At 48.2% G+C, this 13,412-nt stretch overlaps 2 protein-coding genes across 7 annotated transcripts in view; both read left to right on the top strand.

Moving 5' to 3' along the window:
* The window catches only part of VWF (von Willebrand factor), a 144,941-nt gene extending 142,265 nt beyond the window's left edge, over positions 1 to 2,676 (top strand). For all 4 annotated transcript variants that reach the window (XM_004279025.3, XM_033404274.2, XM_049694497.1 and 1 more), the window contains 2 exons: positions 1,815 to 1,912; positions 2,367 to 2,676. In XM_004279025.3, coding sequence (XP_004279073.1) covers positions 1,815 to 1,912; positions 2,367 to 2,555 — 287 coding nt within the window. In that variant the 3' untranslated portion in view covers positions 2,556 to 2,676. The remainder of the gene's footprint in view (positions 1 to 1,814; positions 1,913 to 2,366) is intronic.
* A 3,160-nt stretch (positions 2,677 to 5,836) lies between these two features.
* Positions 5,837 to 13,412, top strand: part of ANO2 (anoctamin 2) — a 334,282-nt gene continuing 326,706 nt past the window's right edge. For 2 of the 3 annotated variants that reach the window (XM_033404277.1, XM_033404276.1), the window contains exon 1: positions 10,387 to 10,429. In XM_033404277.1, the coding sequence (XP_033260168.1) occupies positions 10,402 to 10,429 (28 nt within the window). In that variant the 5' untranslated portion in view covers positions 10,387 to 10,401. Of the gene's footprint in view, positions 6,203 to 10,386; positions 10,430 to 13,412 lie in introns of those variants that run through there. The other variant, XM_033404279.2, reaches the window with a different exon arrangement.

The following is a 13,412-nucleotide window of genomic DNA, read 5'->3' as shown; positions in this document are numbered from 1 at the left end:
CATGGTGTATGATCCTTTTAATATGCTGTTGGATTCTGTTTGCTAGTATTTTGTTGAGGATTTTTGCATCTATGTTCATCAGTGATATTGGCCTGTAGTTTCCTTTTTTTGTGATATCTTTGTCTGGTTTTGGTATCAGGGTGGTGGTGGCCTCGTAGAATGAGTTTGGGAGTGTCCCTCCCTCTGCTATATTTCAGAAGAGTTTAAGAAGGACAGGTGTTAGCTCTTCTCTAAATGTTTGATAGTATTCGCCTGTGAAGCCATCTGGTCCTGGGCTTTTGTTTGTTGGAAGATTTTTAATCACAGTTTCAATTTTAGTGCTTGTGACTGGGCTGTTCATATTTTCTGTTTCTTCCTGGTTCAGTCTTGGAAGGTTGTGCTTTTCTAAGAATTTGTCCATTTCTTCCAGGTTGTCCATTTTATTGGCGTATAGTTGCTTGCAGTAATCTCTTATGATCCTTTGTATTTCTGCACTGTCAGTTGTTACTTCTCCTTTTTCATTTCTAATTCTGTTGATTTGAATCTTCTCCCTTTTTTTCTTGATGAGTCTGGCTAATAATTTATCAATTTTGTTTATCTTCTCAAAGAACCAGCTTTTAGTTTTATTGATCTTTGCTAATGTTTCCTTCATTTCTTTTTCATTTATTTCTGATCTGATTTTTTTTTTTTAATTTTTGGCTGTGTGCGGTCTTTGTTGCTGCACACGGGCTTTCTCTAGTTGTGGTGAGCGGGGGCTACTCTTCATTGCGGTGCGCAGGCTTCTCATTGCAGTGGCTTCTCTTTTTATGGAGCACAGGCTCTAGGTGCACGGGCTTCAGTAGTTGTGGCATGGGTTTAGTTGCTCCACGGCATGTGGGATCTTCCCAGACCAGGGCTTGAACCTGTGTCCCCTGCATTGGCAGGTGGATTCTTAACCACTGTGCCACCAGGGAAGCCCTCTGATCAGATTTTTGTGATCTTTCCTTCAGCTAACTTTGGGGGGGGTGGTTTTGTTCCTCTTTCTCTAATTGCTTTAGGTGTAAGGTTAGGTTGTTTATTTGAGTTGTTTCTTGTTTCTTGAGGTAGGATTGTATTGCTATAAACTTCCCTCTTAGAACTGCTTTTGCTGCATCCCATAGGTTTTGGTTCATCGTGTTTTCATCGTCATTTGTTTCTAGGGATTTTTTGATTTCCTCTTTGGTTTCTTCAGTGAGTTCTTGGTTATTTAGTGTAACGTATTATTTAGCCTCCATGTGTTTGTATTTTTTACAGTTTTTTTTTTCCTGTAATTGATATCTAGTCTCATAGCGTTGTGGTTGGAAAAGATACTTGATCCGATTTCAATTTTCTTAAATTTACCAACGCTTGATTTGTGACTCAAGATATGATCTATCCTGGAGAATGTTCCATGAGCGCTTGAGAAGAAAGTGTATTCTGTTGTTTTCGGATGGAATGTCCTATAAATATCAATTAAGTCCATCTTGTTTAATGTGTCATGTAAAGCTTGTGTTTCCTTATTTATTCATCATGGTTTTTAGAGTCTACAATTACATAAAAGTAAGTCCTATCCATTGACATCACCAAAGCACAGTGAATCTACGCTCCTCCTGCAATTAAAATTGTGCCATTAAGTGAGTTAAACCCAGCGATAACTATATCTCTGAATATAAAGGGCCAGGAGAAGCTGAGGGGAACCAGGACCACTGACTTGCCTTCCCCATGGCTGGCTTTGGTGATCCGGTTACTGTGAAATTGACCTATTTCCAGTAAATGAGGGAACTGGGCTGGAGAGTGTTGTGTGGAAGAACAGGTCCCATCTCTCACCTGTCCTGTAGGTGAGGAGCCCGAGTGCAAGGACATCACTGCCAAGCTGCAGTACGTCAAAGTGGGAGACTGTCTGTCTGCAGAGCAAGTGGACATTCACTACTGCGAGGTAAGGGGTCCTCGGTTAGGAGGGGCAAGTTCTTTGTTTGGTCACGTCTCTTTAGTTACAGAGTCGAAGGATCTGGGAAATTCACAGGGGGGAGAAGTGAAAGGAACTGGGAGCTTTTAAAATTTTTTTAAAAAGCCTATGTTTTATTGAAGTAAATGGGAACTTTTGACCCTAGAAGAAAAAAACCGAGCAATGATTCAACACGTCCTCTGAAGAGAATGGAGAGTTGCTTAATGGAAGATGGGAGTTGGGTGTGACAGTTCCATTAGGACAGGCCTTTCAGACCTCCCGAGAGCTCTTTTACACGTTGTTTGGCTGTCCCGTGTTTCTCCGGGCAAGGCCAGACCTTCTTGATTGGAGGAGGGCAGGTGGAGGAAGTGGGCTGCCCCAGAGCCCTCCCCACCCTGGCACTCTCCACCGCCCGCAACGGCCGCCTCTCTCTGCCCTGCCGTAGGGAAGATGCACCAGCAAAGCCCTGTACTCCATCGACACAGAGGACGTGCAGGACCAGTGCGCCTGCTGCGCGCCCACACGCACAGAGCCCATGCAGGTGCCCCTGCGCTGCGCCAACGGCTCCGTCATCCACCACGTGGTCCTCAACGCCATGCAGTGCAAGTGCTCCCCCAGGAAGTGCCGCCAGTGAGGCGCGGTCCTGCCGCGGACACCCGTCACCACCCGCTTGGCAACCCCTGCTTGGCGCATGCGTGCTCCGCTCCCGGGCTTCCCCGGGCCCACAATAAAGGCCAACCTGTCATCTTGCCAAAGGCTCATGGTTCATCTAGGCTGAGATGGCTGTTGTAGGCTGGGCTGGAGCTCTGAGGCTGGTGCCGAAGGGGGTGGGGGGTAGGGGAGCACAGGCTCCATCTGGAAACACTTGAGCCCCGGGGTCTGCGGGAGGCACCGCCCACGTTGGGGAGAAAGTGGCAGCTCAGCGTCCACGGGGAGGGAAGGGGAAAGTGAGCGCCAGGCCTCCTTGGAAACAGCCCAGTGGCTGAAGGAGAAGGGATTTGCTCTGGAACACTGGGGTCTCCAGTCTCTGAATCCAGGGGCTTCTGGGCAGAGCAGAGGAGTCCCTAGAGCCAGGCTCCTGCCAGGCTCTGGCCAGTGTGGCTGACTTGATGGGGAAGGGGCCCCAGTGGGTGTGCAAGGGGTTCTCTGAGCCCTCAGCTGAGCCAGTGCCTGTGTTCCTCAGTCGCCCCCGTGGGAGGGTGAGAGGCTGGGGGCTGGGGGGCTGGAAACGCGGTGCTGGGCATGTGCGGGAACGTGGTCCCTCGCGGCACAGGCGTGGCCGTGGCCGGGGACCCCCAGACTCGGGGGCGGCCCAGGTTCCACCCATGGCCTTCGCCGGACTGTGTGGCCTCAGCAAGCCCCTTAGCGGTTTTCAGACTTAGTTTCCTCAACTGGAACCAGGAACGTCAGTCTCACTCACTCGGCTGGGAGGGTCAAATAAGCCAGAAAGTCCGGGAGTAACTATGAATTGCTCTCTAATAACGGAAAAAGTGACCAGAAGAAAAACGGGGAAATCAAGCTTCAAAGGGAAACCCTAAGTGTCCCTACCGTCAGTGGCAGAGCATTGAGGATTTCCTTTGTTCTGAGGGGTGAGGGAGCTGAGTTCCTTTTGGGCTGGATGCTGGAGGCCAAGGCCTTGCCCACTCCAGGATCCTTTAGTGGATAGAAGAGGTGTAGGTAACTCCAGACCTCACCGGGTCCCCAAATCACTAACCACTGCTGTCACTCTCAAGGAGAGATCACCTTTCTTAGACTTTTATGAAAAAAGCTTACATGTATATGCTGGCAAGATGGCAGAAACTCTAGGTGGGGAGAGCACACCCATGAGAATAAAGCAACTGTCCTGGCTATGAGACAGGAATTTGATGGAAGATTGACTTTCATGCTGGATCCTCCTAGCCCAGGAGAGACTCAACTCATTGAACATACTGGACCATGGAGCTGGAAAGGATTTAGACATCTCATCCACTGCCCTCTCCTGCCCCTTTGCAGCGGATGAAAGCAGCTCAGAGAACTTGAGTAACTTGCCAAAGGTCACACAGCTGCTGGGTGGCAGGGTCAGGTTCAGAACCCAAGTACCTGGACACCTGGGCAGGAACTCCGGAGCCGGTGCATCAGAGCCGCACGTCCCTGGTGCTGACAGATTCGGCCCTGTTCTCACAGGAACCAGTGACGGCTGCATTTCTAGGTCTTTCTGCTTCTGTCACTGCTGGGGAAGAACCTCCAGGGAAGATACATTAAAGGCAAATGGCATGGGTTGTGTTGAGTCGTTTTGGTGGGGAGTTTAGCCGGGTAGAGGGAAGGAAGAATGGATAGAAGTTTTATGTAACTGCTCAATAATTCCAAGGCTGTCATCCTCCATCCATCACCCCACCTCCAACTTTGAGTGCCTCTATGGTCTCTGTAGGAAGCCAGATCCAGGGCCAGAGAATTACCTGTCTCCCTTCTGACTGATGGCCTAATGCTCCACCTGGGGACGAGACGCCATTGGAGGCATCGCCACAGAGGAACTCAGCAGGGAGTCTGCCTCTCCAGCAGAAGGTGTCAGTTTTCCAACTGCCTCCATAGCCTGAGTTCCCCTCATATTTACTGATGGTACAGTTCACTGCCAAGAAAAAAGCTGAGTCAGAAAAATTGCATATTTTGATTTAAAAAAAAATGCAGGAAGTAGGGTAAAAAGGAGAAACTGGTAGTGGGGGTATGAGCCAGGAGCTGTCCCCATTCTGCATGTGTTCCAGGGTGGGTCTGCCTCTGGTCTCAGGCACTCTCTTTTTTGTCACTCTTAGACCAGATGGGACAGTCCACCAAAGTGAGAGTCTTAGGGGGAGTCTCAAGGGAGGAGTATGCAGGGACCAAGGGACTAAAACAGTGCGGGAGGGAGAGAAGAGAGGGAATGGATAAGGAACCACCATGGTGGAAAGGTTTCCAATCCTCCTGGCATTGAAAACACGTAGAGAAGGTTCCCAGAAGTGAATGGAGAAGGGTGTTGTCTCAAGCAGCCAGGAACCAAGTGTTAGAGCACAGGCTCTGGAGCAGGCAAGTCCTCAGAGGCACGGTGCCTGACCGTTTACACTGCAGTCTCCTGATCTGTGAAATGGGCACACAGGCAGTAATTCCCTCATAGATTTGTTACTAGAATTAGATAATTCCTCTGGGGGAGGCTCTGAGAAGGATGCTGAGGGTGAGGAAGTCCACATCCACGTCAGCCATGGTTACTCCTGGTGCCCAGGATACAGCCCAGGTTGGCACACACTGCTTTTGGTTTTCCTTCTGCTCAGCCCCTGACTCCCCTTTACTGCCTCAGTTTCCTTATCTATAAAGTGGGGAGCAGTCCCCACCAGCCCACCTTATCAGCATAGGAGATAGGAAAGTCATTCAGAGCCTACTTGACATATAATGTTATAATACCTTTTCATTTTCAGGGTCCCTGGTATTAATGCACTTGTTTCGCTTGGGGGCGTCTTGGAATTGTAGATTCCATCATCCAGAATGGCCCTTTGGAGGTCTTCTCTTCCATACCCCTGCCCATGGCTAGATGTCAAAGCCATTCCGGAGAGATGGAACTCCTCTTTTTCCTGGAATGGAGCTTCCACCATCTACCTCCTCAGCTGGTCCCAGCGTCTCCCTGGGAAGCTTTGCTAAAACCCCTTGCCTCCCCAAGCCCCTCCCCTTGCCTCTTGCAGCCCCTCTTCCTGTCCCTGGGGCACAATTCCTCCACTCCTGCGCCTTTTAATCTAGAGAAAGTTGGGGACATCTGGTGGCGGGTAGAGTGCAGGCAGGCGTGCGGGGGAGCCTCCCACCCCTACCCAGGCGATAAGGGCCAGGGCGGCGGGAAGCAGGCTTCCCGGGCGGAATTAGAAGCTAATCAGCCAGGCTGTTCACGAGATAATCCGGCTGAATGCTCACACCCGAACCAGGTTAGCAGGCAGCTCCCCGGGTGGGGAGAGCAGCGGTCTTACTGTCTCGCCCCTCAGCTTCATTAACCGGAGCGTGTCCCGGACTCAGCCGGCCCACGGGAACGCCCTCCTTTCTCCACGTGGCGCGACCAGCGCCGGTGCGCCTAGGGTGCAGCTCCGGGGAGGCCTGGTAGCCGCTGGCGAGGGATGGGGGAGGAGGCAGCGGCAGCAGGCTGGGGCGGGCACGTCCAGACGGAGCTGAGCTGCGATGGAATTAGTCCCGCGACTGAATAAGCCAGAGCAGACGCCAGAGCAGCCCCAGCAGCGGGGCAGTCCCGGTTTCCTGCCCTGCGCGCCCGCACCATGGCCACCCCCGGGCTGAGCGGTGAGTCCCCCCTGCCGGGGACCCTGGTCCTGACAAGTTGTAGAAGGCAGAGGGGCTGGGAGTGAAGGACATGGCCTCTTACCCCTTGGGATTCGTGACCCCAAGTGAACCTGGAATGGTGGTTCCAGAGCTGATCCTTTTCTCCCAGGATGGGGAAGGCGAGGGATGCCCGAGCACTTTCCTGGACACTCATTTCCGATCAAGGGGAGAAGAGGTAGGACAAGAGGCAGGAGATTGGTGCAGTGGCTTTTTGGTGATGAATTACCAATTCCTATCTCTTTATCTTCTTGTTAAGTCGGGGGTGTTCAGTTCAGTGCATCTGAATGGTAAGCAAACACCCAGAGTTTAATCTGCTGAGGAGAGAGGTTCAGATTCACCCCCTGCAATTTGACTTTGGCATTCCTGGAGCAGCTTCACAGTTCCAGGAAGTCTCCTCCAGCCCTTATCCAAACCCACCCCCAGGAAGGACATTTACACCTCGGGGTGCAGGGAAACACAGGCGTGACTTTCCTGGGGACTTTTTTTTTTAGAGGAAAAGCAAATTGAGGCAGCGTTTAGGGGGGCAGGATGTGATACTGCTGCACCTCCAAATGATACTGAGTAGAAAGACATGTTTGGCAGGGTTGACCTTGCTTGGAAAGGGATTTTGTTGGGTGTCTTGTTTCTGGTGGCTCGTGGGAGAGGTGTGGAGTGGCGGGGGCAGGGTGCCCACCTCATTGGCATGAACGGTGGGCAGAAGGGACTGGAAGGTAGGCATCAGGCACAGTCCCGAGACTTTGTGAGCAGGTGTGGAGAGGACACCCTGGACCATGTGGATGCTGGTCCGGGGACCGTGTGGATGCTGGTCCGGGGACCGTGTGGATGCAGGTCCGGGATAGAAGTTCCCACTGAGCAAGGTTAGGTCTCTGCCCCAAGGCAGGTGACAAGTGAGGGAAGATCTTAGACAAGGTAGGGCGCTTGTGGAGGATGACGAGACTCCGGGTCCCTGCATGTGCCTGGGCTTTGTGCTTGGGATCGGACATTAGAGCCCCGCCTCAGCTGCTGGGTGTCCAGGGCCCAATCTCCCCCTCACTGTGTCCTGTCATGCACCATCATTTTGGGAGCCAAGGACCTGAGACGGTCCTTTCGGGGCACCTGCATCGCTCTCTGGGTTGCCTCTACGTGGGTCCTGGGCCTCTTTGCTGGCTGATGGAGAAAGCTGTGTGAGGAGTGGGGATGGGTTCCAAACACCAGCCTCAGGTTCTGTCCAGTTTCTTTCCGCCCCTTCCCTGCCCTCTTCCACTACAGGGCACAGCTAGGGGGCCAGAGGCACCGGGTTCTAAAGTGGAGCTTGCCTTTCATTTTCTTTAATGAGGACCTGATTCCTAGAGCACACGGAGAACAGAAACTTGACCACTAGAGATGAGAATCTTGCCTCTAGCTACAAAGTAGAATCGGTCTCTATTTGTATGCAGATGGTTGGGGAGAAGGAGTTTAAACAGAGATTGCATTCAAGGAAAGAACCAGCCATGTGGACACCTGGAGAATGACCTAGCAAAGGCAGTAGTGGCGAAAGACCCCATGGCAGCAATGTGCTTGGGCTGTCCAAAAAATAGGGGGGAAGCCCAGTGCCTGGAGGGAGAGGGAGAGGGTGAGAGTGAACCAGATCACGCGGAGTCTTGGGACTCAGGCCATATGTTTTTGACTTTTCAAAGAGAAAGGGAAGAGTAACATTTATCAAGCATCATCTGTATACCAGACATCGTGCTTTGCTTCCCCCAAAATATGGGGGTCAGTGTTAAGTCCATTTCATTGACGAGGAACCTGAGGTTCAGAGAGGTTAAGAAATATGTCTGTTACATTGTGTTAACTACCGAGTCATCAGAGAAGGATAAAGTTGGAATTCAGTTTCATTTCCCACCACCTCACCTTGTTGCTTTTGTTCTGTTCTCAAGAAGCCATTAGAAGGGAGTGTAGATACCAACAAAGAGGGGTGGTTGAGAAATGTGGGTGGAACTGGGGCTTTTAGGGAGACACTAATTTTGCAAGGCTGGTAGGTGATGCTGTGGTCATAATCCAGGCAAGGCTTGCCTTGACACGACTTCCAATCTGGGATCATCATGGTTAACTTACTTAGTGGGGTCAAGCCCAGGAAGGCAGGTTGTCATCACCAAACTCCTAAGGCAATGTGCCACTGTGATCTCCACCGGGGACATGACTTAATGAGCACGGGTTATCTGAGTTCCACATCTGTGGCTCACAGGCACGTGGGAGAGACTGACCCACTGGGGGCAGAGGACTTGCCCAGTCTCTGATGTGCTCTAGCAGACTTGGCTCACGATCATTTCAATGGATCTGCACACCATGCACCTGTGCTTGCAGCTCACAGCAGTTCAGAGCACACCTGCCGAGCCAGGTACTACACTCAGTGCTGGAGCTACAAGGATCAACAAGGGCACACAGTGGCCTGTCAGGATTCTGGGGGCCCTAAGTTGATCCTAGTAGTGTAGCAACCACGTCCACTGTTGTTGGACATGAGAATGAGGAACCAGGATCAAACCTGGGCTTGTTTAGACCAAACCGAAGAAATTAGCCCCGTCCATACTTCAGGCATTTCAAGATGTACTAGAGGTCTTTCTTAGGCTCCTTCTGACAACCCTGCCCTTCCTCCGGAAACTCTTAAGGAAATAATTTATAAGTCTGTCTGGCTGACAGCTCTCCATCTAGGTTAACTTGTGCTGAAACTACGAAAGGATGGCAATTCTCACAAGGATCCAGGGTCAGATCCTGTCTCTGTGTAGCAAACACAGGTATAAAGCACCCTTGCATCTTCTGACTGGCCCACTGACCAAGGGATAATTCCCACTTTCTAGCCTATTGTTCATCATTAACTAATTAAAATAGCTTAAAAACTAAAAAGTAATGATACAAGCCCATTGTGAAAAAAAATTAAATGCAAATAAATAAAATACCTGTTTTTAATATTTTGGTAATTATTCTTCACCCTAACTCCTTTTTAATCCATTTTTATTCTTGCCTATATCAGTAATTATTTCTATTATTTATTAATCTTCAAACAAATTACAAAAAAGGAAAACCTAGATGCAATAAAACTTAAATCAAAGATAAATGAGCAAATGCCAAATAATGAAAGATTAGGAACATATTATTATAGCACCAAAACCTAGAGAAGAATAGGTCCTGTAGTTGAGTGAAAACTTACCTATGAGCCTCCTGACAGGCAGAACAGAAAAGAGATAGTAAGTCCCATGGGTCTCATTGCCTAAGAAAAGGAGATTCGTTCATCAACATTAAAGTTTAAGAAGAATGGCACAGTGGTATTTGTGTGACATATAAGACATTGCCTAGCATAATGGGCTGTAGTTTCATTAATAGCTTTTCAGAAAGAGTATTATTTTTCATGTGAGCATTTATTATATTGTTTCTGATTTTTTTTTTAAAAGAGGCGTTTCTGTTTTACTCTTTTCTCGTCCATTCTATTCCATTCTATTGAAAAAAAATGCTGTTTTCAAACCATTAGATAACCAACTATTGGGTTAAACCTCTAATTTGAAAAGTTGTGGCTTACAGCAGATAGAAAACTTAGAGGCTAATGGTCCATTTTGACCAATGGCTCACAATCTCTTTTCCTCGCCTGTGTAAGAAAGTGATGCACTCTTCCATCAGCTGCAATACTTTTAATTGATTTCTTTATATTTATTTTGGCTGCACTGGATCTTAGTTGTGACACGTGGACTTCTTAGTTGTGGAACGCAGGGTCTAGTTCGCCGGCCAGGGGTCGAACCCGGGCCCCCTGCATTGGGAGCTTGGAGTCTTAACCACTGGACCACCAGGAAGTCCCAGGAGTAATTCTTATCCAAGTTTCTATCTGTTGTCATTTCCCTTCATTGTGAAGAACATGCTTTAGCATTTTTTTAAATTTTATTTTATATTGGAGTATAATTGATTTACTCCAAATTTTATTTTATATTGGAATATAATCGAGTATAATGTTGTATTATACTGTATGTATTATACAGTTTAATGACAAATCATTAAACTGTATAATACTGGTGACAAATCCTCTCAACTTCCGTACCCACCCAAAACTCCAGAATTCCATACCACAAAGCACGGAAGAGATGATTGGCCAGAAATCCCTCTCTGCTCATCTTTCCAGCAGCTCAATTTTTTATCCACCCTTTCCTCGAGCACCTACTATGTGCCAGGCTGCAGTAAGGATCAAAGGTGATAGCCAGTCCCTACCTTTGAGAATCTCTCCCTGCATGGGGTGTACAGGTGTGAGGGGGTTGTCCAGTCTGTCAAGTTGGGGGAAGTTTGAGCAAGGTTGTGAAGCACAGGTATTTGACGTGGATGGTATCTCCCTGGGCTGAATTACTGCACTTGTAAGTGGAGTTACTTATTATTGTCCACATTAATGAAGGGTACTGTATTAGGGTACTGCTCTGCTCTATTTATTATTATCACATTGATAATGAAGGGCACTCTATTAAGGTAATGCTCGGATAACTGCTCTAACAAGCAGACTGAAGAATAAGGAGGAAAACACAACAAGAGTTTACTTCTTGGGCGGATAAACAAGTTGGTGGGGTGACTCTTTTCCAGGAAGCTTTTCAGGGACCCGGGGTGACGGAGGCTCCTCCAGCTTCAACTATGACTTCCGAGGTGGCCCTGAGAATTGCCGCTCCAGTTATCTGAGCAGGGGAAAGAGCGTGGAGGGGCACGCAGAAGCAGGCCTGGAAGGTTTCTATGGGCCAGGCCTAGAAATAGCACATATCACTCTTCTCACATTCCTCTGGCCGGAATTCAGTCCCGTGGCCACATCTAGTTGCAAGGGAGGGAGGCTAGGAAATGTGGTCTAGCTGTGTGTTCAGGGAGAAGAGGAAGACATGGATGTTGGTAAGCAGCTTGTAGTCTCTGTCATAGGGGCCTATCAGAAATGGTAAGTTTGGTGTGGTATAGTCACACTTATTATGCTGTATGAAAGTTACAGATTTAGACATTTGTCTCCCCAAGTAGGCTCTGAGATCTTCAAGGTTCAGCACCCAGGACAGGACAGGGTATGAGGTGAATGCTTATTAAATGGTTTGTGAATGCATGAATGAATGAATGAGTGAGTGGTGAGCTGGTGTGACAGTAGCTGACCAACAGATTCTGCTGCTTCTTTATTATCTTTTTAAAAAATTGAAGTCTAGTTGATTTACAATGTTGTGTTAGATTCAGGTGTACAGCAAAGTGATTCAGGTGTACATATACATATTCTTTTTTGTATCCTTTTCCATTATGGTTTATCACAGGGCACTGAATATAGTTCCCTGTATTGTACAGTAGGACCGTGTTGTTTATCTATTTTATATATAGAAGTTTGTATCTGCTAATCCAAAACCCCTCCCCCACCCGCTTTCCCCTTTGGTAACCATAAGTTTGTTTCCTATGTCTGTGAGTCTGTTTCTGTTTTGTAAATAAGTTCATTTATATCATTTTAAAAGATTCTACATATAAGTGATATCATATCATATTTGTCTTTCTCTGTCTGACTTCACTTAGTATGATAATCTCTAGGTCCATCCATGTTGCTGTAGATGGCATTGTTTTCTTTTTTATGGCTGAGTAATATTCCAGTGTGTGTGTGTGTGTGTGTGTGTGTGTGTGTGTGTGTGTGTGTGTGTGTTTACCACATCTTTATCCATTCACTGTTGATGGACCTTTAGGTTGCTTCCATGTCTTGGCTATTGTAAATAGTGCTGCTGTGAACACTGGGATGCATGTATCTTTTCAAATTATAGTTTGAATTTTAGTTTGAATAATTTGAATTCAAATTATTCTGTTAGTGATTCTATAGACCAATGGTCTCAACCCTGGTGGCGCAATAGAACGCCCCAGGCAAATAAGTCCAGATCTCGAGGTGGAACCAGACATCAACCTTTTAACTTTCCTAGGTGATTCCAACGTGTATCCAAGGTTGAGAACTGCTCTCTGTGTCCATTTGTCACTTTTACTGATCGCTGGATCCTAGTATTTTAAGTCTGGCTTCGCATGGCAGGCTCCTCCCACCCTCCCCGTAGAGTAGCTCCTGGGGGCTTCTGTTTATCCCTTTCCAGAACTTCTTCTCCTAGTTCTGTCCTTTGGAATGTGGTGACTGTAACTTCACTGATCGTCAAATAAGGACACGTGGTCTTAAGTGAGAGCAATTTGTATTTGGCTAGGACAGCAGCCTAGTAGAGGTGAAGTTATGAGACGTTAAAAAATGTGTCTCCGCCTTCCCTGGTGGCGCAGTGGTTGAGAGTCCTGCTGATGCAGGGGACACGGGTTCGTGCCCCGGTCCGGGAGGATCCCACATGCCGCGGAGCGGCTGGGCCCGTGAGCCATGGCCGCTGAGCCTGCGCGTCCGGGGCCTGTGCTCCGCTACGGGAGAGGCCACAACGGTGAGAGGCCTGTGTACCGCAAAAAAAATAAATAAATAAATAAAAATGTGTCTCCCAAGTGTTTCCACCACTAGTTATTACAGGATCTCCAATCCCCCTTAAAGCCCCACCCAGTAATTATGGGAGACCCTAGGGGGTGTCTCAGGTGTTTTCATGAACAGTTCTTCAAGATTCTACACGGTGTTATCATCTCAAAGGATGCTTGCTGTCGAGACTTCCCTTTTCCAAAGCTATGGGGAAACACTTGCCCAACTCCCAAAGCTGATTACGTGCCAGTCCCCCTGTTTAGGGCTAAGGATTCAGTGGTGAACAAGACAGGCATGATTCCTGTCCTCAAGGAGAGTACAATCTACCAGGTGAAGGTTTGTCTCCATGATATGAATTTACTCATATCTGTTAACAATGCTGTAACATAGAGAAAATTTCTGAGCAATTTCCTAGAGACTGTAAATGTATTGGGGATATTTATAAACATCTCAGGTTCATCCATGTCCCTCACATCTGCTGAGTCCCTCGAGAACTCTCAATGTCTCGTCCAGACCGAAGGCTCCAGCAGGTTCAATGGGGAGCTATGATTGGAAGAGCTGTCTTGGGCATTAACCTCAGAGCCACTTCACTTTGGGAAACAAAAATCCGTTCCACCTTCTCTGGAGAGCAGGGGATAAGAAAGAGATCATTAGTCTTGGTTACACCCAGGAGGAAGAGAAGGGTCAGAGATGGGAGCTGTTTGTGGGTGGAGGAGGATGAGGGCTGTATACCCAAGGGAAGAGTCAGTCAATCTCATG

This window comes from Orcinus orca, chromosome 11, assembly GCF_937001465.1.
Source record: "Orcinus orca chromosome 11, mOrcOrc1.1, whole genome shotgun sequence".
NCBI lineage: Eukaryota > Metazoa > Chordata > Mammalia > Artiodactyla > Delphinidae > Orcinus > Orcinus orca.
This window is presented reverse-complemented; position numbering and strand designations above follow the sequence as displayed.